The 25,499-nt window shown below is 37.5% G+C and overlaps 1 protein-coding gene and 1 long non-coding RNA gene across 11 annotated transcripts in view; one reads left to right on the top strand and one right to left on the bottom strand.

The window, feature by feature from the left end:
• LOC115761791 (protein held out wings) overlaps positions 1-25,499 on the bottom strand; it is a 39,776-nt gene that overhangs the window by 10,944 nt on the left and 3,333 nt on the right. For all 10 annotated transcript variants that reach the window (XR_004017772.1, XR_004017771.1, XM_030703727.1 and 7 more), the window contains exons 3-4: positions 7,369-7,502; positions 1,296-1,412 (exon numbers count right to left, since the gene is read on the bottom strand). Coding sequence is in view for 8 of the 10 variants with exons in the window: in XM_030703727.1 (XP_030559587.1) it covers positions 1,296-1,412; positions 7,369-7,502 (251 nt within the window). In the remaining 2 variants the exon portion in view is untranslated. The remainder of the gene's footprint in view (positions 1-1,295; positions 1,413-7,368; positions 7,503-25,499) is intronic.
• Positions 23,629-25,080, top strand: LOC115761793. The gene is made up of 3 exons (XR_004017773.1): positions 23,629-23,740; positions 24,540-24,770; positions 24,846-25,080. It is a non-coding gene; the product is annotated as an uncharacterized LOC115761793 (long non-coding RNA).

The following is a 25,499-nucleotide window of genomic DNA, read 5'->3' on the forward strand; positions in this document are numbered from 1 at the left end:
CAATTAGGCTCAAAGTGTCAGGCGAGCTGTCAGTTTAGTTTTTGCTTTTGAAGTTGCCCCATCAGTGTCCAGAGAGAGCAGCGCTGCCTGGCTAATTCCGCCACCACTTGTCAAATTAAAAACTGTCAGGCAGGCAATGAGCCACGTTAGTGGAAAAGCACTTTTTGCTTACAGTTTGGCTTTATGTTGCATGGATTTTGAAACCAGCCCAAAAGTGGCATTTCTGGGTTCCTTCTGCACGACTCTGAGCAATATATTTTACCCTATTTCCATCTCTTGTTTGCCTGCAGCTAATAAACTTTTTCGTTGGGCAGCTCTATTCTTACGCTTGTCATTTTCATGAAAATCTCATGACTCACAGCCTTTTGGCTGACGTTATAGCAGCCAGCACTGAGCACCTGAGTGGGTGTCAGCTCTTTGTGTATAGCTACTAAATTATCAAAATATTGCAACGCTATAAAAGTGTACATTTTTATATGTCTTGCCTGTCCGTCCGTTTGTCCGCCTGTCTGTCATGTGTGCCTTGCTTAAAATGCGCGCTACATTAACGAATTACGAAAATACATTTAATCATCTTAGCTCTGGTTTTTTGTTTGTTTGCCGAACGCCAAAGGAAATTAAATCATCAAGAGCGTTGGAGTGACAAGATTTGGATACGTACACATATTTATATATACATAATACATATATATTATATATGCATGTATTATATTATACAAACATACAGATGCATATTTGCTCATGCGTAGACTAATTTCCAGGGCACAGGGCACAAATGTGAACTTGAGCTTTGCCTTTCAATAATCTTTCGAAACCTCACACTAAGTGCGGTATATAATATGATGATGCCCACTTCTCTGTCTTATTTTTTGCATTAGCATATATTTACACTGTTTAGAACGAGGTATAAAATATTTGAGTTGAGACTGTCATTGAATTGACAATAATTTTTATTTGTGCACGGAACCCGAGTGAAAACCGACATTTCATTTCAGAAAAGTTCCCAATAAATTTAATTAGAAATGTGTTGTGGTTGTATAGTAATATCCGAGTGTGCCTTTACGTGGGCGGGTGGGTGTGTATGTGAGTGTGTGTGGTGTGTGAGTGTGTGTGTATGTGTGTGAGTGTGTCGGTGGTTATAGTTTTTGGGGCTTTTAGATTGGCATGCAAGCTATGCAGAGCATTGGAATGACGACTGTTGATTGGTATTTTACGTGCTAATTTAATCAAATTTTTTATTGTCTCGAATTGCTTATACAATTATATACATAAACATATATGCGAACAGAACTCACCTTCTTCTTGTCCCGCATGGAGCCCTTGCCGCGAACCATTATCTTACAACCAGTCTCTTGTTCTAATTGTTTGGCTGTCATGCCGCGTGGTCCCAAAATGCGACCAACAAAGTTGAACTGAAATGAAAATGTATAAGAAATCACAGGAAATGAGCAACCAATTATAATAATATAAATAACAAATTAGCTGTAGTCTTAATGCCAAAAGTTGATTTCATGAAAATTTAAAACACATTAATACCAAAACGAGAGGGCTGACTCATGAACCAATTCATTCAATGCACAAAACATTCTTTCAAAGTCAAAATTATTATTTTCAATTTTAGAGTCAATCGCTGAGCAGAAAGAAAAAAAAAACACAAATCCGAGTGCACAAGCGGACAAAAACGTAATATGACCTAAGGCGACACGCCTGAATTTGGCACGATAAACCAATCAACCAGATACTCAGATTGCCAACTGCAGCAGCAATGTTAACCGGCGGCAACCGTCAAAGGCATTTGGCATACAATCAAGGAGGCCGACTTGGTGGCGAGCTGGCTGACAACAGGTCATACTGATAGCGCTGTGATGAGGCCCGGCTAGTTGAGCTCTAGCTAACAGCTGTGTAATTGATGAGCCAACGGCCAATTATCATATGCCTCATGCCGTCTATGTGAACACGCCCTCAGGCGTAATTTGCTGCTCATAAATTAGACGATAAAATCATAGATTTATTAGGCTAACTCATAGTCGCATGTGATACAACAACTTAACCTGAATTATATATACACCATTTACATATATATATCTTATTAATGGCGCAACGCTAGCCCAGAGGCGACCACCCACCAAATGTGGCGCAGCTTAGCTTTTGTTAAAAAAAGCGGAAAAAAATCTATTCCAAACTGATGATGTGATGTGTTGTTGTTGTGTTAACGATGATGTGAGTGGCAGCAGCAACTACAACAGCAACACTCGTTGTTGTCGGAATGTAAGAAAATTAATTTTTATCTATATATCTATATCTGTTTCGTTCGCAATTGCTGTTTGGTTAGCCCGCATCTGTTGCAACTGCTGCAGGCGATTATTGAGATCGAATCAATTGAAAATTGCTGCAGATGCATAAATGCAGTTAGTTGCCTTATAGCAGCTCACAAATTTTAATTAAGAATTTTAAAGCGCGTATTGAAAAGGTTTCGCATGTAGCCAAAGACCAGGACAAGCGCTGCTTGCAACTTGAATGGTTATGCAGAGAGAATTTTCCATGAAAAGTATCGTTTATACGGGAAAATAATATTTACATTCGCAATTGTTGGTCTTTGGCAGCGGGTTATTAATTAAAAGTGGCGTCGAGCTCAACGTTTACATAAGAGAGGGACGCTTACAAAAAAAAAAAAAAAAAAAAAAAAAAACGAATCAATAAGCCAAATAAATATGGTTGTATAAATAAATTATAAATCGTTTTCTCTTTAATTTTTTTGAAGGGCTATTGGAAATCAATTATGAAGGAAGTGCAGTGGCAATTATGCGACGCAAGTGGAACGCGTGCCGTAAAAGCAGCAGCAGCAACAACGACAGCAACAACAACGATAAAAAGTAAACAATATTTGTTGGTATTGTTTACAGACAGAGCACAGCACTTGAGCAAAATATGCTGTTAACAGACAAAGACGAGGCACGGGATAGGAGAGAACAGGAGCTGCAAGTGAAATGAAGCAGCTAAAAATGTGGGCATTCGAGCTCTGGCTTATATAACAGATTGTGAGCGGCGATAAGAACGCATTCATTGTGTACTATACGCCTTTATATACGTATATATATATATATATATGTACATATTGATACAGAAAATAAAAAGAAACACTAACAATTGATAAGCCAGCAGCAGTAGCGGCCATAAAATGCTTTTTATAGAACGCCCTGAAATCCTCAAAGAAGGAAAGATGCACCCAAATTAAAAATTGATGTTAAGACTTGGTATGAAAATCGGCTGCCATGGTTGCCAATGTAATGGACAATTGGTCAAAAGCTGCTTAACGACACGAGGACACATTTTATTTCAGCCAAGGAACAAATGAACAAAAAATACATAATAGCATATTATGCAGTACAGTAGGCTTTCCGCTTATGTATCAAAGCATTTGTATCTCAGGTGGCAATGGCCGCAAAATTTGTAAATAGTTTTTAACAGCAAAACATCTTTTCATATTAGCCGCCAGTTAACTAGAAAAATGCAAAACTAGGCAACAGTCGGCGCAGATCAAATAGATTACAAATCTGTATAAGTACATTAAAACAAACACACAATCTATGTCTTCTGTATAGGTGTGTGTATTTAGTTATGCGCGAGTGTAACACAAAAACTGTGTCTGTATTCCGCGGAAAAATAAATCAATGTTTGACATCTAACAAAAAAAAAAACGTACTAACTACCAGGCAGTTGCTTTGTTTTTTTTTTCTAATGCGTTTCTGTACTTATTAAATAACTCAAAAATCGAAATGAGCATCTGAGTTGCAAGTAATTAGCATTTTATGTTCATGACCAATTCGCTGCAGTTTTCAGATTAATTGCCACTTTATTTACGACACACACAATGCATAAAGTGTGCAAAATGTTGAGACAAATGAGTTACACTTAGTTGCTTTTGTTGTTTTTGCTGAAAACAATTTAACATAAATATTCCAGCAGTTAGTAATGTCCGCTAATGGACACCAATTTTGAAGGCCCCTCTAACAGCTGTTAACGTCGCATGCTTCGTAAACTATGCTAAGCAGTTAACAGTTGTGGAATCTGTTAAGTTGCTCAACTGATGTAATCATTTTTTGCAACTGGTTCTCAAGTTGAAAATATTAAAAACCATACAAACTTGAAGAATATGCTAAAAGTATAAACTAACTCAAAATATAAGACAATTTTAAATTTGGACATTCATTTTTCCACACAAAATTAATTTAAAATGATAAAAATTGGCAATAATATTTAAAATTAAAACTGAGATCACATCTTGCAATTATATACATTAATGATCTCATGGTTTTTTCCTTTAATAAAATTTTCTCTATTGCTTACAGTTCCTTATAAAACTAATATATTTTCCATTTAGAATTGGGTAACTGTTTGACAATCTTTTAATCGAAATGTCTGTTTATTTTTCAACATATTACATTTACATTTATACAAATATGTAACTATTGAAAAAGACAACTGAACAGAGCTCTTGTTCAAATTTGTCTCTTATTTGAGCAGCTGTTTAGGTTTTATCTTTTATCTAACCTCTTATCTGTGTGTTTATAAATTGAAAACAGAAATAGCAAGATGCCCGTTGGGTCAAAGCGCAAACATGTGAGCTACTCACGCCACGCCACGGGGCGTAAGAACATTTTGTTGACAAGCAAGCTGCACAGAATGAGATGAACATTGACAGACAGATAGAGAGAAAGAGTGAATTTACAATGGACACTGGCTGCGGGATAGTAGCTTGAGCCACAGCTATGCGCGTTGATAGCTGCACAGTAATTAATTGTAAACTGTTAAATGGCATTGTTGTTGTGTCAGTTTCTGCAACAGATGTTGAGTTTAATTAAGTTGTATTTATGTTTTGGACACAGCAACAATGGCAGCAACAACGACAACGACAACAAGCAGCTACAATTAAGCGCATTAAGAGGCTGTATTTGTGGTCTTACTGTATTCAATGCGTTGCAATCGATCTCCTCCCCAAAGCCCCCTGCCATCATGTTTGCTTGGCCAGTGTTGACAAATTGTTGTCTATTTACATGGCACTCGTTGTTGCCGGTTGTCAGCCGGCTGACAAATCATTATTTACATTGTTAAATATGGTAGAAATTATTTACTGCTATTATTTTTCATGAAACGTTTCGGCTAATGCTGCCTGCCTGCTGCGTCAGAGTCAGTGGGCTAAATTTATGGCCAATGACGAAGCTTCACAAAACATGCACATATATGCATATACATATATATATACATATAGATATATAAAGGTATATGAATGCACAATAAACATTGTGCAAACTTGTTGCATTTGCTTGTGTGTCTGGACGATTTGAAACGCAATTTGTCTTGCTTATAACCATTTGGCTTTGGTCATACGCAAGAAAAATGTCAGAAATGTTGTGCGATTTTCATGTTTGGCTATCGAGCTAGAAATATTGCAATTAAATGAAATGATTTATCGAGATGCTGAAACACACCCGCGCACAGCCGAAGCTAACAGAAAAAAAATCTTTAGCTGGTCCAAGACAAAAATAGTCTGTCGAAATACACAGAACACCTGAAATATCAAACAAAAAATTGTATAAAAAAAAAGAAATAAAACAAAATTCTTCATATTTTAGATGTGCATATATATAGAGATACATCTATAAAACCTATGCCCTGTGGTCGTAAATCTCAACCGAGCTGTTCCAATTTCGATTTGGAAAGCAAAAGAACAGCATTTTAACAGCATCCGAAACAGCAGCAGCAACAGCATCATCAAAAGCAACTTTAACTCGGTTTTTGCTCTGTTTCAGCATTATATTATGTTCGTTTCTTAATTTATGACTTAACTCATTCATATTCATTTAGCTTTGCTCTTTGGTGGAGCAAAAAATCTGACATAAAAACAAACTTTATGCTAATGCGCGCCTATCAGCTGCTGCTACAACTTGACTAACAGTTAAGGCTTATGCAATATAGTCGTAGAAATTAATTAACTGGAAGATGCTTGTTTTTATTTAATTTTGTATGCTCTGTAATGAATTGCTTTTTAGTTAGTTATTGAAGCTATGAGAAAAACTTTTTTCCGCATGTTCACACTTAAAAACTTAAAATATAATTATTAACTGATATTTGATCGACTTTAAATAAAATTAAAATCTAACTAGTTTTGCTTTATTAAATTACAGGGTACTGCCTCGTCACAACTCCTTAAACCTTTTTTTTACTGGTTTGCTCTGCAGTTAGAACTTTCCAAAAACTTAAGCGTTGCTGGCTAATTAGAAGCTTTAAGCAAGCTAAATTTGCATACCGAACGGACCAAACCAATTAATACTTAAATAAAATAAAAGTTATTTTCTTTAAATACACTAAATTAAATATTGTTTGTTTTTCTTTGATCAAATTGTTAGTTTTATATGCCAAGCGCAAACATTTAGACAGCTGTGCAGCAAATGCTTTCACTTTGTTTCAAATGCAGTTGAATTTATGCATTTATGGAGAGTATCAACTCTGCTATCAAAGAGAGAGGGAAATAAAGAAAGAGAAAGGGAGAGAGAGAGAGAACGAGAGAACGAGAGACAGATAGAGAGATTGTCAGAGAGTGGCAGACATATTCATTAATTGTGTCAAGCAATGATATAAATTCACTTAGGCCTCGGTTCACGATGCTGTCAGCCATAAAGAAGCCAAACTACGCCCAAACATTTTACACAATAAAAACAAAATTAAACAATAGAACAAAAATAGGGAGAAACAGCATTTGAAATTGCATAAAATTAAATCAAATTCTAATTTGCCATGGCGTTTGGCTAGGCGGCTACACAAAACGCCTACGACGACGACGTCAAGCGACTTCCTAAAACGCTTCACTGATTTTGTCTAACCCATTTAAAGTACATTGGTATGTGTACATGTATGTGTGTGAGTTGGGGGAAGGGAGGCAGTACAATGGGGGTAACACTGCTGCAGCAACTGATACGCATTTTGCATTTGGCGAGTCTTAAGGCAAGCCCCAAGCTGAGGCAATTGCCAAGTCTTGGACAACTTAACAGCCGACTGATTCCATCAGCTGTCTAAAGGTGTGTTACACTGTATGTGTCAGTGTTGGTGTGTTGGTGTGTGTGTGTGTGTGCTTGAGTGTTGCCTAACCGCCCATTTGTTGCAGCAGCAAGCAGCAGCGTCTCATATTCTTTGTACGCTGTTAGGGGGCGCACCTTAAAGCGATTTCCGGTGTACCAGTTGCTCATTGGAGCTCATTGAGCAGGCCGTGCTGTCAATTCTAATTAGCGGAAGCGCTTCAAATGTGCTTCGATTCATAAATTAGATCATCGTTGATCGTACGTCGAACTATATATACATCTATGTACTTACATCTGGATGCTCACGCACTGGCACATAAACCTTCTCATTCAGCGTAACCATAGCGCCCTCGGGCTCGGGCAGGGTAAGTGGCTCCTTTTTAACGCCATTAATCTGGAATAGTGAAGCGCGAACGCGTGCAATTTCTGTAAAAATGATAAAGATATAATTAGTAAATGGTAATAATAATTTAATTATTGTAAAGAATTCTCCGAATAAACTAAAATTATCTATACTGCTCTCAATGTCAAAATGATTGCATTGGTTGGAAAACATAACATCTATATCAAAAATATTATGAGAAATAATAATACTTAATAATAAGAAATTAAAAATAATAATGGTAAGAAAATATAGTGAACAAACAAGCTATGCGTAATGCTGCTGTCAATGTAAAAACATATGTATTTTAATTGACGCACTGTTTAACTCGCCGCTAATCATTCTACTCGGTCATTAGAGCAATTTGTCATTTAGTTAAATGCACGTATTAAATTACTCTTAATTTGACTTTTAGTTATACATATTCTGAGCAGAGTAGCCAGCAAAAATTGTGCCAGCATACGCCATTAACGGCGTGTGAATGTTTACTTTATATTAATGCCGCTAATTTATTAGATGCAAAATACTCGACATACCCTACCCCGCCGCACCAGTCACACGTCGACAAGCTACACCAACGATTTTGCCACCTAGTGAAATCATTTGGTTTATATATAAACGAATTATGGCATGCATTTGCCTTTCAAATTACAGCGACTATAAAGCTGCGATGAGCTGCATGGGGCGGGGCTGTGTGTGGGCCATGTAAAATGCAATGCCAAATTGCGCATACGCCTCGGTGTGCGCCATAATTCACACATTCAGCGTTTGGGCTACCGCGGCGACCAACTGTGCCAGTTGACAGCGCCTTTACAATTGATATGATCAACATTTTGTTGTTTTATTGTTTACCATTGGATAAGCACAGTTGCATTGTCTAACTTTGGCATGTGCCCGTCTAGCTGGCTCAAACACAGTGGCCAACAATTTGTCACCAGAATGATAGGACTATTGATATATGCATATTTATACATCTACATATTTAGGTGTGTGCTAGGCACATGTCATACGGCATGAGTTAAGAAACAACCACTGTTCATTTAGTCGGGAGGCTATGTCATCAATTTGATGCATGAGTTGGCTGGCAAACTTATTAATCGCATTTCTTGTTATGGCAACGCAATACTTTTACAGCCTTCTATGCAGTTATTTATTATTATAAGATTCGTATTTCTAGCGGACATCGTTTTGGTTTCCACGAAATTACAAATTGAAACGTTCATTTTGTTTGTTTATTTCGTTAGCGTTTTCTTCAAAATAGATTTCATTCAAGTTCTTGACTTGCTCAACTTTCCACTCGCACTTTCTCAGAATTCACTTTGTTTGGAAGACAATGTAAAAGTTGTTGAGCAAATGTGTTTGTACACGTCTAGACATAAGACTCTAAGACTCTGAATAAATTAACTAAAAAAAAGAATATATTAATAATCGCTTTAACCACATTTCTGTTAAAATTTAATTTATATTACAATGTATATATATATTACACAATTTTAAGTTCAACTTTTTGCCTCTACCGATTGCTTTAAACTTTTTGCCCCACTTTTGTCCCTTGTGGCCCTCGGTGTCACTGGCTGGCAAATGTGAAATCCCTGCCAAATGTAAAATCGCAATGCATAAAATTTGACAATTTATTGACGCTCCGCTGCTGCTCATAAAGTGCAGCATAGCTAGAAAAATACACAAGTCTATATTTAAAATGTTGCAAAATGTGGCAACCGAGCGCAGAAGACGCTGCCAGCGGCTACCAGAAGGGCATCATAAAGCCGTCAAATTATGTACGGAAAGTGTTAGAAAGGCAGCTCCCGTCTATTTTTGTACAAGCCCAGCCGCCCAGACGCCCAACGCCCAGCAAAAGCTAAAACTTTACGAGCCAACTCAAAAATCAGCACATCACAACATTTTTTGGCACATCCCTTACAAACGACGCAGTGCAAACAGCACTCATGAGTTTTGCTGACTTTTGCCCATTTTTCTAGAGACTAGCTCGAGATTTTAAATAGTTTTAAGCGAAATAACACACTTAAAACCGTGTGCGGGTGTTGGAAATAAAAAAAATCTAATTTAAGCAAAAAAAAAAGAGAACATAATAATAATACTTAAATGTTGTGTTGCCCACACAAGCGAGCGTCAAGTTCTTTTTGCAAAAACAAAGTTCTTGGCGCCAAATTTGGTAGCGCTGTGTGTGTGCCATATATAGATATTCGATTAGATTTGAATTTCCAAGATAGAAATAGAGTCATAAGCATACACATGTAAATTATGACTAAAACTTGACTTGCATTGAGAGTGGCGGCATTTGAATGAATGAGCGATACACATTCAAAAAGCAACTACCTTATAAGCACTAGAGACCGAGAACTTGTTAATGAATAAAAAAGATCTTTCATTGATAATTATTAGATTGGCATAGCAGGTCGACACCTACACATAAACGAGGTGCACAACCTGCTCGCCAACTCAGCCAATGCCCTTAAATGGTCAGTTGGCAACGGACACGGCATTTAATTATAGACGCAGTCAGGTATATATCATACAGATATGTAAATGTGAAGAGAGCGAGAGCGAGGGAGAGCGAAAGACAGACATAAAAGGCAAGTTATTAATTAAGCCGCCTGCGCATATGGCTTTAGTCAGGCTTAATTGTTGTAATTTATCTAAATGCTGCTATCAATTTGGTCTCTAAGTGACTAATCCAAATCTATGATAATAACAACTGACCCTCGGGCCACCGATCAACCATTGGCTTCGTCATATGCAAATGCAAATGCAATTCTATGCGAATTTGGCGCGGCTTATTCATCTAATTTGCCTTTAATATTCGTGTGCCGCACATCAGTCACGTTGTCTGTCCGCCTGTTCGTCTGTTCGTCTGTCCGTTTGACATTTGACCGATTAAAATTGACAGCTGTCATGATTGCGTTTATGCTTGAAAAGATCTCAAGCGCAGATTTCATGATTGCACTTGTATCCAAAGAATTTGCAGTTTCGTGCGGAAAATGCCAGAAATGCCAGAAAATGCCGACTAAATAAAAAGCTTTTCGCCGGCGTTGCCCTTAATTTGCTTTTGAACATCTATTAAAATCAACGCACACAAAAACAAATTTATGCGCGCACATGCTTGCTTGCTTGCGACAAATTCCATGGTGTATTCAATATTTCAGTTTTCACTCGCATCTCTTAATGAGTTCTTTGGCCGATTCTTAATGTTCTTGGACAGCTAGAACGAGCCATGTCTTGTTATTTATTTTGGTTGATGGTTTTTCTTGTTTTTCGCTAGCAGAAAACAACATTTTCTTGTTCGTGTTGTTGTTGATCAACTGCGCTGTGAAGCAAATGAAATTATACTATGTGCAATTTTTTTAAAAGTCTCAAGAGATTTTCCACTTTGCTGCTTTGGCTGCTTTTCTGTGGAAATTCACGTATATTTTCGTTGCTTATAAATTATTTATGCGTGCAATGCAAAGGCGTTGCTTAGACGAACATAAAGTTCAATTAAATTAAATGTCAAGACGCAAACTTTTAAAAACATTTAAATTGTAAATAGAAAAGAAAAGTCATCTAATTTAAGTGAAAATACTTAAATTGATTAGAATTCATAGAGAAAATGCTCAATTGTAATCTATATTTAGTTTATTTTTATTAATAAATATTTATGTACCTATTCTTTATACATTTGTTTGCATTTGATTAATATGAAAACACGATTGTTGCTTCCACATAACCGCAGACAACCTTGTTCACGCCAAAATCTAATCCCAGCTTGTCAATCTTATAAGATATGCCAAACAGGCAGGCAGACAGGTAAGCAGACAAACAGGCAAACAGGCAGGTAGGCAGTTAGGCCAGTTGACACCTAAGCCAAGTTAATACCAAGCTCAGCTCACAGCTTGGCAACTCTGCGGGTAGATCAGCTGATTGATTGTTTTTGGTGGAGCGCCGTAATTTGCATTGGCTCACGACTTGCGAGTTTAAGTGCGCTACATAAGTATCTAAGTATCTGGCAGCTAATTTATGAATGCAAGAGCATTCATGCCACGAATTAGATGATTCGCGCTGTGTGTTCCCACCGCTCAGCTCAATGTGGGTGTTGCCAGCGTATTTTGGCCTTAACAATGCCAAAAGCTGATCGTGTGGGTGACAAGCCGACTTTTAACAAATTGTCACAGCAATGACAAACGCCTCGTAATGGCGAAAAAAACAATATACAAATAAAAAAATAAAAATAAATGCTTAAAGCTTGGCTTGAATGTTGGCGGCTGTGTTCCACAGCCACTGCAATTAAGCCGTTCGCCTCCGGCCATAAACCAACTGCAAGTACATTTGGCATGAACTCCACAAATGCCTTGGCCGGCCTTGAGAATTTGCAAACAAAATCACTTTGCGCAAAACAAAAACACGCACACGCACGCACACAAATATCGCATATTCACGTATGTGTATTCAAGTAATTTCATATATTTGCTTTTTGTATTTTGCATACTTATTTTGTGCACATTTCTTGGCCTGCGGTTAGCCAGTTCCATTGATATGAATGGTCGGTGGACAACAATAACAACAAAAACAACAGAAACAAGAATATTTATAAAATTAAATATGCTAAGCATTATAATATTAAGTATGTGTATGTCTGCATTATTTTTGGTTGCCTTTCTTTACTGAATTTTGTTGAATACTGTATAATTTGCCACTTGATTTTTTTTAGTGTATTCCCGTATCGTTAGGCTGTCGTTAACATGTTGGTTCACACGCCTCAATAACTTTGCTGCGATAATATTTGGTTGTTTTTTGTGTTATAAAATTAACATTATTATTTCAATCAACACATGCTATAATAAAGATACGCGTAAAAGTTGTTGGAATTTTTAAATTGCATTTTAAAAATATGCAAGCGCTGGCGTCCATTTTTTCAACACTTTTATTGACACAGGTTGAAACCAACAACAATAATGTTCTAGTCGAGAATACCAGACAAAAAGATACCCCGTACTCAAAAAAGGAGGTTGTAAAATATTCTGTAAGTACGCATCTAAATCTACTCAGCTGTTGATGCTGTTCAATAGCAAGCATATTTAAAGGGATAGGTGTCTCCTCTTCAGTTAACCTCTTTAAACAAAACACTTGTTTGGCCTTTCCCTATAATTTTATATGGTTTATAAGTTTAGGAACACTAGGAATTATAATAAAATGAAAATGCAACAGCATAACAGCATGTTCATAAAAGAAAATAGCCAGCAAGTACATAATAAAACACTTGTTTACCTACATAAATTTGGGTCATAGACAAAAGCAATGGCAAGCAAAAAGCATGAAAAATGATATCGCAACAAAAATAAAAACAATATATGATGTGTCAAGCGCCGGCTGGCAGACACTGTAGAAAAATGTATAATATATTTTGTAGTTAACAAATACATATACTTTTCAGCGAAAGATATTCCAATATAGAAATTTAAAAGCCGAAAAAGACTGAGACCTTTACAAAGTAAGCAAAAAACATGGTATCTACTTTCTGGCCAACTGTTTGTTAATCTTTTATGCATATTGGGGAAGCATTGCACATAAAATGCACCAAAATGTGCTGAAAACAAAACGACAAAAAAGTAGGCAAACAATTTGTATGTGTTTTTCATATGGTGAAGAGTGGCAGCTATCAAAAAAACATAATCAAATTTTTATATTAACGTAAAACCAATCATAAAACATTGGCAACTGTTTGTTTCTGCCACACAAACTAAGAATATTGGCCAAATGTGGATTTCTTGAATTATTCGAACCAAGCCAAAGCTATGAAATCACGGCTACGTGCCTAAAACAAAATCAAATTGGGAAAATGAAAACGCACCTGGCCAGCTGTCTGGATTCTCTCACTGGGCTGCCACATGCTCAAATAAACACTTGAATAAATACGAAAAATGTGCATATTAAACTAAAAATAACACAAATTAATCTAAAAATGTTTAGTTAAATAAACGCAATATTCCAATTTGTTGCCGCAAGCAAACAAAATATAAGTAAATTCAAATAAAACATGTTAAGTTTGCCTGATAATGCGAAGTTGTTTCGAACAAATTATTTTGGCTTTTTTAATACACGAACATGCATGCTATATATAGAAAATGACAGGCAAATGCAATTATGCGATTTAGTATAATTTTCTTATTAAAAAGAGCATGCAAAAAGCCGTACAATGTGCGATATGTGTTGGTATAATGGTAAATTCTACTTTGACAGCTATCAATGTTTTGATGAAGTAATATGTTTTATTATTAGACTGGTTGTCAAGTCCTATTATTATTATTAGTCATTCAATGATGCTTTAATACATTTCTCGGAGTGCTTAATATGCACACACATGGAAATACACTATTCAAGAGGTTTGAAGGCATTTCATTTAATTAATAACATTTGAATTTGCTAATTGTAACAATGATTGCCCAATAAATGTGTGATATGATCTTTAATTCGCTAATAAAATGTATTTTAATTAAATTAAATTTGTTGCAAATTAAATAATCAAATATCTCAAACACAGCTCATAAATCGCTGTAATTAATTTGAGCGAGTACTTATTCCCTCACTTTGGATACCAACAAAATCGTGACTAATTACGTTTCGGTTCTTGGCACTTTTTATTGCCAGTTTTATTAGCCGGTGTCATTTAATAAGCCGCAAAACAAAAAATGACGACAAAAATATATGTATATTAAAATTTTAATGAGATAATTTGAAGGGACGCATCACCAGCCCCACAATCGCCGCATTGCTTAGCAACGTAGTCAGCTTTATATATACGTAAATGACCAGCCAACAAAGGGCTATAAAACAAATGCGATGCGAAGCCAGCCATCAAATTGGCAACACCCCAAAAAGAATATGCCACTGAGCCACAAAATCTCACAAGCTAGTAAATGAAAATGTGTCAACGATGTTGGGAAAACAATGATACGACGAATGTGGAATTTTTCACATGCACACGCACACAAACGCAGAGCACAAGAGTACATCACGTGAAGGTGGTCGACACGCCAGAATGCCTTTTGACGGTAAAAAAAAAAAAAAACAAAGCAGCGAGTCATGAATCTTAACTGATCTAGACGCTGGTTGGATTGTCTTAAGGGCGTTGAAGAAAGGAAGTGAAAATGCCAAAGCAGCACGGCGTGAATTTGTTACAACTTTCAGTTTCAACAATGGCCAAAATGGAAAGCTGTTGTCAACAGCAACTGGCACACAGAGCAAAGTCAAATATCTATAAAGTAAACAGCAACATTACAAACATGCACACACATACAAAATATCATATGATGGAAACCAAAATTGAAATGAAAATGCAAATGTGGCTTTAATGCGACATGCTATGCGTGTGGGTGGCACCAACAACAACAGGAACGGCGGCAGCTTTAGCATTAACAACATTACGACAGTAATTCACACGCACACAATAAAAACAAATAACTGTAATGCTGTCTATAAGTGAGTGTCTGTGTGTGCGTGTGTGTGCACCACAGCATCAGCCTTGCATCTTGACATTAAGCTTTGAGATTACAAAAAGCCACAGCAACTGCTCATTGGGGGCGTGTCAATTTGCGTAGCTTAACGAGTCTTGGCAATCGCAACAACAACAACAACAACAATAACAACATCAGCAGCAGCAGCAGCTACAACGACAACATCAAAACAACAACAAATTACTGTCAAACAATTAACAAGCAATAAGATATATATATTTTTGGAAATGGCTTTGCGACGCCCTTGAAATCCAAGCCAGGTCCGCGTACTTGACCAGTATTTGTGTTGTCGAAATTTGAGAATGTTTCACATTGTTAAGAAATAGATGAAATAGAAAAACACAGCCTATTCCGGGTAATAGTGACATTAAATAAATATACAATTTTGGTAAACGATATTCGAAATACGCATTAACTAATTAATTACTATTGAGTGAAAGAACCAAGATTTCACACACTCATTAAGGCTCACCTGATGTGTCTCATATAAAGATGTATGTATTTTAAAAATGAACACTATATGAACTGGCAAATCGTTGTTTACTATAAGCTCAACGCTCAAAACTGGCTGTAATTGCAACAAAACGGCAAACGAAACATGTTCGAAAATTGCAAACAAGTTCGTAAATTGTAAGCCAATTTTTCCAAAAGAAAAAAAAAAAAACTTTTTTCTGCAACTTGTCATTGCCAAAAAACGTTGCAAATGTCGTTGTACACAGTTTAACAGTGGTTGTTGTTGTGGTTTTTGTTGTTGTGCTTGTTGCGGGCAAAGTGGCGCAAGGCATCGAGCCAAGCGAAAATTGGCCGCAAATCAAACAGTTCCCATGTGCGCAATTTCATACCAAATGCCGTCACATAAGCAAGAAAAACCCAAACCCAAAAACCCCCAAAAAAAAAACAAACAAAAAAAAAAAAACGCACCGAAGCGAAGTGAAAATGCATTAAATGCGTTAATTTGTGAAATTGTGGAAAATCTTGAGGCCATGGCCGCACAAAAAAACTTACTCTTAATGAATCGCACGACCCAGCAAGATGAAAGGCAGGAAGCCACACCCCGAACCAAACCGAGTCAATTCAAGACGAGCTGAGCTGAGTCAAAAGCAAACCGAACCAAAGGAGAGGAAAAAAATAAAATAAAACCGTCACGACGCGTCTCAACGAATCGTTTTGCGTATTATGTCAATATTTCAAAATTAATTAAGATTCATACAATGAAGGTAACAGAGCGGGGCGTGGGCGTGGGCGTGGGCGTTAGGGTTCTATTGAAAAACCTTTTCAGCAAATAGCTCGAGTCCGGCACATGGCGGTGACAAGTAAAGTGCATAAATTGCTAGCTTAAGGCCCCCCGAGAGGCTACTTTCAATCAGGCAGTTAGCCAGTCGGCCTGTTAGTCACATGAACAAGTCGGTGCATGCTCGCCTAAAATATTCCCTGTACGCAGCTTCATAACACACATTTACAATCGATAACATATCAATATATACGAAAACAGACTCGCCCCTACACACTGGGCTTTATCTTTCGCTAATCAAATATGTACATTAGCCAAAAATGATTTCTAAACTTTGGGATAAGGAAGTTAAAAAAGACGAGAGCAACACGCTTGCATTACGTATGATACACGGTATCTATAGTTCTTTAAGTCTCTGTCATCTATGCGTAATATGCAGGCGAACATTACTGCAAGATCTAAAGACCTCGGCGCTTAACTCCTATAACTATATTGCCTATATTCAATGTGTACGGGGTACAAAACGGTAGTCGATCCCGTGCCCTGCGCACCCATTTTTATAAAGCAATTAACCGAGCTTATTTTATAGCACAGCTCATAAAACTCAACGCCAGACAATATCGATGAGCGGTCGTGCCCTCTCTCTCTCTCTCTCTCTTTTTCTAGCTCTCTGTTTAATTTTCCCTTCGCTCAAGTTCTCAATGCTCATAGCAATGGCTGCTTAAACCAATTAAAAATGAACAGCATATAGTATAGCTAATAGACAATTTGTGTACTCAGCCAATCAGGTTAGATTTTGCCGAGGACCGACGGCATTTTGTTCAACAATTATACAACAATAGTCGGCATTTTCCAATGGGCAGCTACTTTGTTATCGCATTACTGATAAGTCCTTAAGCAAACACTCACCTGAAACGAACAAGACAGGTAGTTGGAGATAAGATTACTTGAAAACACAAATGGTTCGGTTTGGTTTGGTTTTGGATTGTTTGGTTTACAATACTCGTTTAATACGTAATGTAATTTATGGCCAGTTCAAATCGGGCAAGGCAAAAGGTAGATACCCAGATTCAGCGCGTTTTCAGATAACCCAGTACTAGAGGTACAGGTTAAGAATTTTTTAGATAAGCTATTAAAAGCACTAAAATTGATAGAGGGCAAAAAACATTGTTAAAACTACCCTAAGTTCTATAAATCGCTAAGTTATGAAGACCTCACATGATCCTAGAATGAGGCTTTAAATAGTTAAAGTTTCTGGCAATTTACCTAGCTTGAAAAGACTCAACAAATACTTGGTTTCCACTTAGCTCAATCAACACGTGTTGGGGCCACAATTTGGCTGAAAATGGCTTGCAGCAGTATTCAAACTTTGTGATTTTCTGTATTTTGGCTTTTCTTTTCTATTTTTTTTTTTTTTTTTTTTTTTTTTTTTTTTTTTGTAGTTTTTGTTATTTTTTTTGGTTTTTGTTATTTTTTTCGGTTTTTGTTTTTGCCCGCCAGCTATTTTTAAACAAATCCAAAAGATAAAATTTCTGTCAGGCCCCAGCAGCATTCGGATATGACTTGTCTAGGCAAATGCTCTGGCTGTTGCCACGCTGCCAGCGCTTGTTTATTTCTGGAGTAGCCGAATGACTTTTCCGGAGCCCCTGCTACGTGTGTGGAACATAAACAGACGCTGCCCGGCCACGACCACAACAACGACAACAACAACAACAACAATAACAAACAACCAACAATAAGAAGAAGATATATCTCACAAATCACGCACAGAGTTGAATGAAGAGCGAGACGGAGAACGTGCGGGCCAAACGAACCGCGAGGTTCATGACCTTTTGTGTTCTATCCTAGATAAATTACAAAGACTTTTCAATACTACGCGAATTTTACTACCTGATTGGAACCATGTTGCAGGATATTGAAATGGGTTTTAATGCACAAATAATGGCGTTGTATTTTTTTAAATAAATATCCAAATTATTGTTGCAGTCGATGAGACTGCGAAAGTTTGGATAAACTATAAACATTTCATTCTACAAGCTGCGTTCCATCATCAGCGCCAAGAATTTGGGAAAATTATTATTTATATCTATACGCATTGTTTTTTTTTTTTTTTACTTATTTTTATGTGAAAACTTACAGCTGTTATTAGATTAAAGAAAGCTGCGCGAGGTTCAGCGGAAATGAAAATAATATTTATAAAGAGGATTATGAATGCCTAAGCATTTAAGCGTAAGCACATGCCTTGTGAGTAGGTATTTTGTTTAGTTGAAAAAATCGTAAATTTACGTTTATGAGTGAAAGCTGCACTTGTCATTTGGGAGTAGCTCTGAAATGTTGCATTCGTGCCGCTTATGTCATGTTTTCATATTTCTACAAATGGTTATTTAACTATAATTAGCGAACACAATGTCTGTATTTGGTTTAAATTATAATTTAATTATTTACAAATCGCAGCGAGACAAACACGGCTAGCGAAATTCATGACCAACCTATTTCGAAATAACATAAATACATTTATATATGTATATGTATAAGTATGTATGAGCTGTGGGCGTCTCTTAAGCGCTTGAAATGGGCCATGCATTACTTGTGACTACGCAGCATGTCACTTGATCGTGCTGCCTTTTACTTGGCGTATAATTAATGTTGTTTATCGCGCATACGCAACGTGACGCACGTCGCACAGAGCCCCCCCACACACATACACTCAGTTATACGATTGTGGCAACAACAGGGCCCAAACCAAAGCCAAAGACAATACATGAAGAGCTCTCGCTATTGCTATAAATTATTACAGAGAGCCCAGTCTTAACTGCCTACCACTTGTCCTCCTACCCACTGTCACAGCTATCTGTTTTGTTACTGAAAGTACAAAAACCAAATACATATTTATTTATTTATTTATGAACACATGTATGTAGGTAAGTATGTACTTGAGCGTTGAAAGTTGTATGTATATGCATAATTATAATATGCTTGACCAAAATTGAAGTGTACAGCAACTCGTTTTCAAGACAAAAGTCAAAGAGTTGCCGCCTTTTTTTTATTATTTATATATCTAGTTGTACTGCGTATAATTAAGCTATAGGGTGTTTTTTACACGCTGTTAACTATTTTAACTGGAATTAACACATTAATTTACGATTAAGAACTAATGTTTGGGCTATGCAAATAGCATAATGAAATAAATAGCTCAATTGATTTATATGTAATTAATTGCCATCACAAGCCTGTTAACATTTCATCAACTGCCACGGGGTATCTCATAGTCGACCCTGTGCAACAATAGTATATATAGCTATTTATTAGCATTTATTATATGTATTTCAGTATTGCAGGTTTCCTTTTCAGCGTTGTGCAACTTGTTCTTAACACCTTTGTGCGCCCACGTATTTAGTTTATTTTTAGTCAAAAGGCGGCTGCGACAACTGGCAACGATGTCTCCCTATTTCTTTGTATACTATTTACCTGTCTTTTATTATTTGTATTTATGCTGTCGCTTTGTCTGACAAAATACAAGAAATATTTTTGGTGTGGGCTTGTGCGTGGAAAACCGGAAAAGCCTACGTCCCCATCATGAGCTGGCCGAAAGCCCGTTTGGCCTGACTGTCATTTTAGAAAATGCAAGTGCACTCGTTTATATGGCCATCGCAGCATATGCCAATGACATTCATCCAACTGTCAGTTACGCTGATAAGACACAAGATGTCCTTGGGTTGGCAGCAGTCTGGCCCGCAAGAGTGGGCAGTTGTGCATTTGAAAGTGAAGCGGAAATTGAATGCCATTGCTCAATGTAGCTGCGGCTGCCACGGCTGTTGCTGCTAACGATGATGCATCTCGTATAACCTGTGCAATTGACTTAAAAATAGAAACAGCAGTTGATGCTGATTCTGGTTCTGGTTTACTTTGGCACTGCTGTTGGATAAGCTGTAAATATTACTGTTAACATCTGTAAGTTAACATAATGCAATGTTAATAACAGCCTTTTTACAGAAGCGAAAAAAAACTAATTGAAATAGTCTAGAGTCTTGACCAAATATGAAAGCTGCAAACTATTTTCTTTAAATTTGTAACATTACAAAGCCATGATGTCAACAGCGCGCCATAGCTGTTAAATGTCTATATTATAACAGTTTTCAAAGACTGATCAAATATTGAATATTGTATTTGGCCTGCCGATCGTTTGTGGCCGCATATGGCATTGTGGCGCCCACGCACATAACGTTTGCACATAAGAAATGACATTTAACCCACATACGCAGAGAGGAACAAAATAATAAAACGTGGCAGCACGACATTCAATTTTTATGCCATTTCAAAAACAACAACCAAAACGGCAAAAGGCATTGCCAGCAGCAACAACATGCAACGCGGCAAACAGTCACACGCACAGGCGAACAAAATAAAACAGCTGATGGCAAATGCAACAATTAGGGCGTCATGTGGGCGTGACAGTTGCGAAATTTTGGGAATTACCGAAGACTTTCAATCGAAACAGTTGAACGGCACAAAAGTGCGTGAAATTAGTTGACGCATTAATGCGAAAATAGCGCAAAACTAAAACGGCTGGCAGCCCCAAAAGATACACCAAAATGTCAACACACACACACACAAACACACAACACTACATGCACACACATACATGAAGAACAACGTGACAACGTTCATTCATGCTGCACAAGTAAATACGCGTTGTTTTGCTAAATTTCTCAATTGCAGACAGCCAAAAGATACAAAGATACAAAAGTAGCTGTAGCAAGAGCTTGCGTGTGTGTGCGTGTGTGTGAGAGTATTTGTGTTTATGCCACGTTTTAATTATCTGCCACAAACATTTGCATGCTGTCGTCGTATATATATTGCAAGACACATATCGCTGCTAACATAGCTGTTAAACATTTCCAATGACAGCAACAACAAAGCCAACAATTAACTTAAATCTGGCGCTATTTCTTGTTTTGTACATGACGCATTTAATTCCTATAAATAAATGTATGTATATAGCGCTATTCATGTTTAATTCAAACTTATGACATATTCGCTTAAGATTCTTTAGCATGTTTTTGTCAGCCGTGGCAAGTGAACGTCACTCTATTGTTGCGCCTTGCCACAAACAATATAATGATCTATAAGTGTAAATATATTGCGAACAGGGGTGAGTGTGAGTGTGCGTGTGCGTGTGCGTGTGCGTGTGTGTGAGGTTGTGCCCGCATTTCGAATGATAGTCAGCCGCTCGGCTTTGCATTTTTCATTCTCCACACACACAGTTGCCCGTTTTTGGGGCAATTGAAAAATCCAATTGATCGGCCATAAAAATCGATAGGCATTGCACAATAAAAGTGATTCACTTGCCACAGCTCAAGTGGCAGCGTCTTCCCATTTATGGCAGAGAGCACACGCAGGCGAGTTCGAGTTAAAGTTGAAGTTGCGGCCATGCGGCCATGCGACCATATGGCACAACTTCAAAGCGAAATTTATTGCCTTTTGCATCTCGCGCTCTCAAGTATTGCGCTTTGTTATCAAATTGTTCAATTTGTGCGGCTTGGCGGCGTCGGCGGCAACTGTCTGCCGGCATATTAAAGCAATTGTCTAATGCCACATGGCTGCCAATGTTGCCCCTGCTGCGGAGTCTGCTGCTGGTAGTCGCGTGCCATGCATGGAGTCAACAAATGTTTGAGTGTGTGTGCGTGTGTGTGTGTGTGTGTGTGTGTGAAGCGTGCGTGTGTGAAACATGAGCATGCAAAACACATTTTAATTACGAGCTTTTCAGCATTTTTAGCTATTTTTGTCAAAAATTTGTGTTTCGTATTCTTTTATTTTGCGCTTTTCTGAATTTGTTGCACGTTGTGTGTATCAAATGTCATGCAAGATGAAAATGACGCAATCTAGGGGCGCGAGGGAGGCGGCAGCTAACCCAACTGGCAGGCACTTGAAAATGCTAATTGAAGGCTGCAGATACTCACATTTGTATCTACGGGATTGCCATGTGCCATGTGCTGAGTCATTTGTGCTTGGCTGGAGATATCATATTTAGCTGCTGCCTAGATGAGCGCATTTCTATGAATTCTTCCATCGGTTAGTTAAAAGCAAAATGAAACCAAAACAAAATTGAAACTTGCTAATTGACTTTTAAAACTGTTCAAAAAAGGTTCGCAAATGTTTGCACACAAGAAATGCGACTGTTTAAAATATCTGCGACGGACGAGCTCTTAACTGATTTATTTTGTTTATATTGGGCTCGTACTGAAAACAAATAGGATTAATTTTTGTAACGATTGAATCATTTGCAAATAAAATATTATTCTAATCCGAGCTAAATACAACTTTTCGAATAACGATTTATGCTTTATGCTTCGTTATCTGATTTCGTATAAAATATTTTTGCAAATACTTAATAGTACTTAACTCATTTGATGATTTTATCATAAGATAAAGATATCAGAAAATACAGATAAAGACAAGGATGTACTGCGCTTAAAGATAACATGGAATGGAAATCGCCAGTCTGCGTTTTCACACCCACTTTCCATATCAGGCCCAGCCAACCGTTGAGCCAAAACCAATCAAAGTTTAACTTACAACTTTCGCCAGTCAACATTTAGTGCTCAGTGATCGGTGATCGGTGATCAGTGATCAATGATCGGCATAGAGCAATGCCCTTTCATCATATAATAAATTTAGCGAATGCAATTGTTTATAAACCTGGTCAATTGCTTCATTTGCGGTACAGTTATTCAATGGTCAATAATGAAATGCAGCCAGCTCCTGGCCATGGTCAACTTCCGACTGCAATGGGCGAACGCTTGGCTGATTCTTTTTTTGGTAGCGCCCATAATGCCGAGTTAGCCAACATAAAACGCATAAACGTAAACAACAACAAATCAAAACAGCCAACGGTCGCCATGACAAGAGATTTTAATTGAATTTGAAAAACGCAATGGGACGTGTAGAGAGAGTTACCCCCTCACAGCTCCCCTCACCTACCAAACAATGTGCTGCGGGTGCTGGGTGCTGGGTGCAGAGTGCGAGGGGTTATTAGAGGGTTTGCCAGCTGTGCCCACGCGTTTCGCATAACAATTGTCAACAAATTTATGAGCACGACGTCAACCCAACTACTCGTATAAACATTGTCTCTGGGCCCCGGACCTGAGACCGGAGTGATATGGGATTGAAATTGAAATTCAAAAGCGCTCATTGCGCATTTTGTTTTTTTTTTTTTTTGTTTTTTGTGTTTTTAATTTAAAATTTAATTTGTTTGCGAAGCGTTCGATGAAGCGTTCGATTGATAATGCATTTTAGCATTGCTTTGTTTGCATTCCAAGCCAAGTTAATATGGATGCTCGTCCATCTAAAACGCAAAGAACGCCCTAAAACACTCAAATAGAGAGCAGAGCATTCCAAGGCGACTTCTCAACAGGCTAGAAACCATTTCCAATCATCTAAAATTAGACGAAATGAAACACATTTCAAATTTTCATGAAAAACAAAAAAAATGCCGAGCGCTGAAAATGTTGCTGCGTATATGTATCTGAAAGAGAAATGCCAAGTAGGTATACATATATATATATATATACACAAGACGCTGAAGCATACATGCATATAGGTTATATATATAAATATATATAGCTGTGACTATATAAACATTTGCGCGCTATAGTCCGTATAGCGGGTGTAGTCCGTACGTAATTTGATTTTTTAAATGCACAACGCAAGATACACACATAGTGTGTGTATCTATAAGATCGCGGCCGCTGCGTTGCGTGCCAGAGATACAAAGAAAGAGCAACAACAGCATTTTTGATATGTTAAGTTGATCGTTGTTGTTGTTGTTGGGCTTATTTCGGCCAATGCGTGGGCCAAAAAACACCTTTTAATAATAATTTGATTACAGCTGTGTTCTGCTTTGATGTAGACAGCAATGGGATACACATTCAACTACATACACAGCTACGGCTTTAGCAACAGATACAGATACAGCCGTTGCAGCATTTTCATAATGTTAACATCAGACGTCATGCGGAAGATACTCTCGTGTATATATTAACTATATATACTTTATACATATTTCGCAGATAGTACGTGCAGTTATGCTTGGACTGCGTCGCCGTAATCCGAGCACACCGTGCACACTGTGCACACCGTCGTTGACGTCGTCTTTCCACAGTCTAGGCACACTTCAACTGTGCGAATTGCTCGGCATGCATCAAGATACAAATACGCTAGAAACGTGCTTGGACGGCATGTGTCATGTGTATCTAACAGATACAGATACAATAAACGCCGAACAATATCTTCTTCAGCTTTTGTGCGCTTCTTAATTTTGTTAAATTTTTTTTTTTTTTTAGACATGAGTCACTACCCCCAACAAAAAGAAAAAGAACGAAGTGAACAACGAAATTTATGTCAGCAGTGCCAAAAGCGACGAGCGAATAAAGGCAATAAAAACAAGCGGCAAATAAATAAATAAGAAATTCTAAATAAGAAAGAGGAAAACATGAAAAATAACAAAAAACCGAACAAAGTACTCAGATATTCATGCAATATGTGCGAGTGTGTCTGACTGTGTGTGCGATTGTGTAAGTGTGGGGGCATGTCCGTGGGGGCACAAGCACATTATACATATTTATGCAATTCAAATGGGAGCCCAACAGGTTGCTACAGAAATGATTCAAAAATATCCCCATATGGCAATTGAAATTTCGTTTTCAGCACAGGCAAACTTTTTGTAACCAATAAAAACAAGAATGAACAGTTATTCGCAGTTCCGAAGAGAATTTTGTCAATTTTGGATACTCTACTTTGTACTATGGTCATGTACAGAAAACCAGAATCTGTTAATGAGTAACAATTTCAATATGAAGTGCACATAAAATTGTTAACAATAAAACAAAAACATTTATGACTAATAGTTATATGGGGTTTTTTATTCGATAGGGAAGTTGGGCAGCCCGCATGTTGGCAGCAGACACTTTGCCGCAAGCACATAAAAACCCAACGATGCGACAAGAGGAATTGAAAATAGAGAAAGTTGCAAGAATAACAGAAAGGCCAACTTCTAGCAGAAAGTTAAGAAGTCTCAAGCTGTTAACGGAGCAAACCGCAAGCCTACTCCGAGTCCGGTTGTAATCGCATAAGTCGGGCATGCAGTTCTACTTCACGCCCAACTCCCACAGCTGCTGCTGATGAGCGTGCCAGAAGCGGGTGGGTGGCGGCAAGCAGGTAAAAACGAAAACAAAACCAAAAACAAATCAAATTCATACACATTTTCTTGTAGCTGGTCGAACGAGTTTTACAAATTGTCAACG

This window comes from Drosophila novamexicana, unplaced genomic scaffold (assembly GCF_003285875.2).
Source record: "Drosophila novamexicana strain 15010-1031.04,08,12 unplaced genomic scaffold, DnovRS2.1 tig00000485-arrow-pilon, whole genome shotgun sequence".
In the NCBI taxonomy this organism is placed as follows: domain Eukaryota; kingdom Metazoa; phylum Arthropoda; class Insecta; order Diptera; family Drosophilidae; genus Drosophila; species Drosophila novamexicana.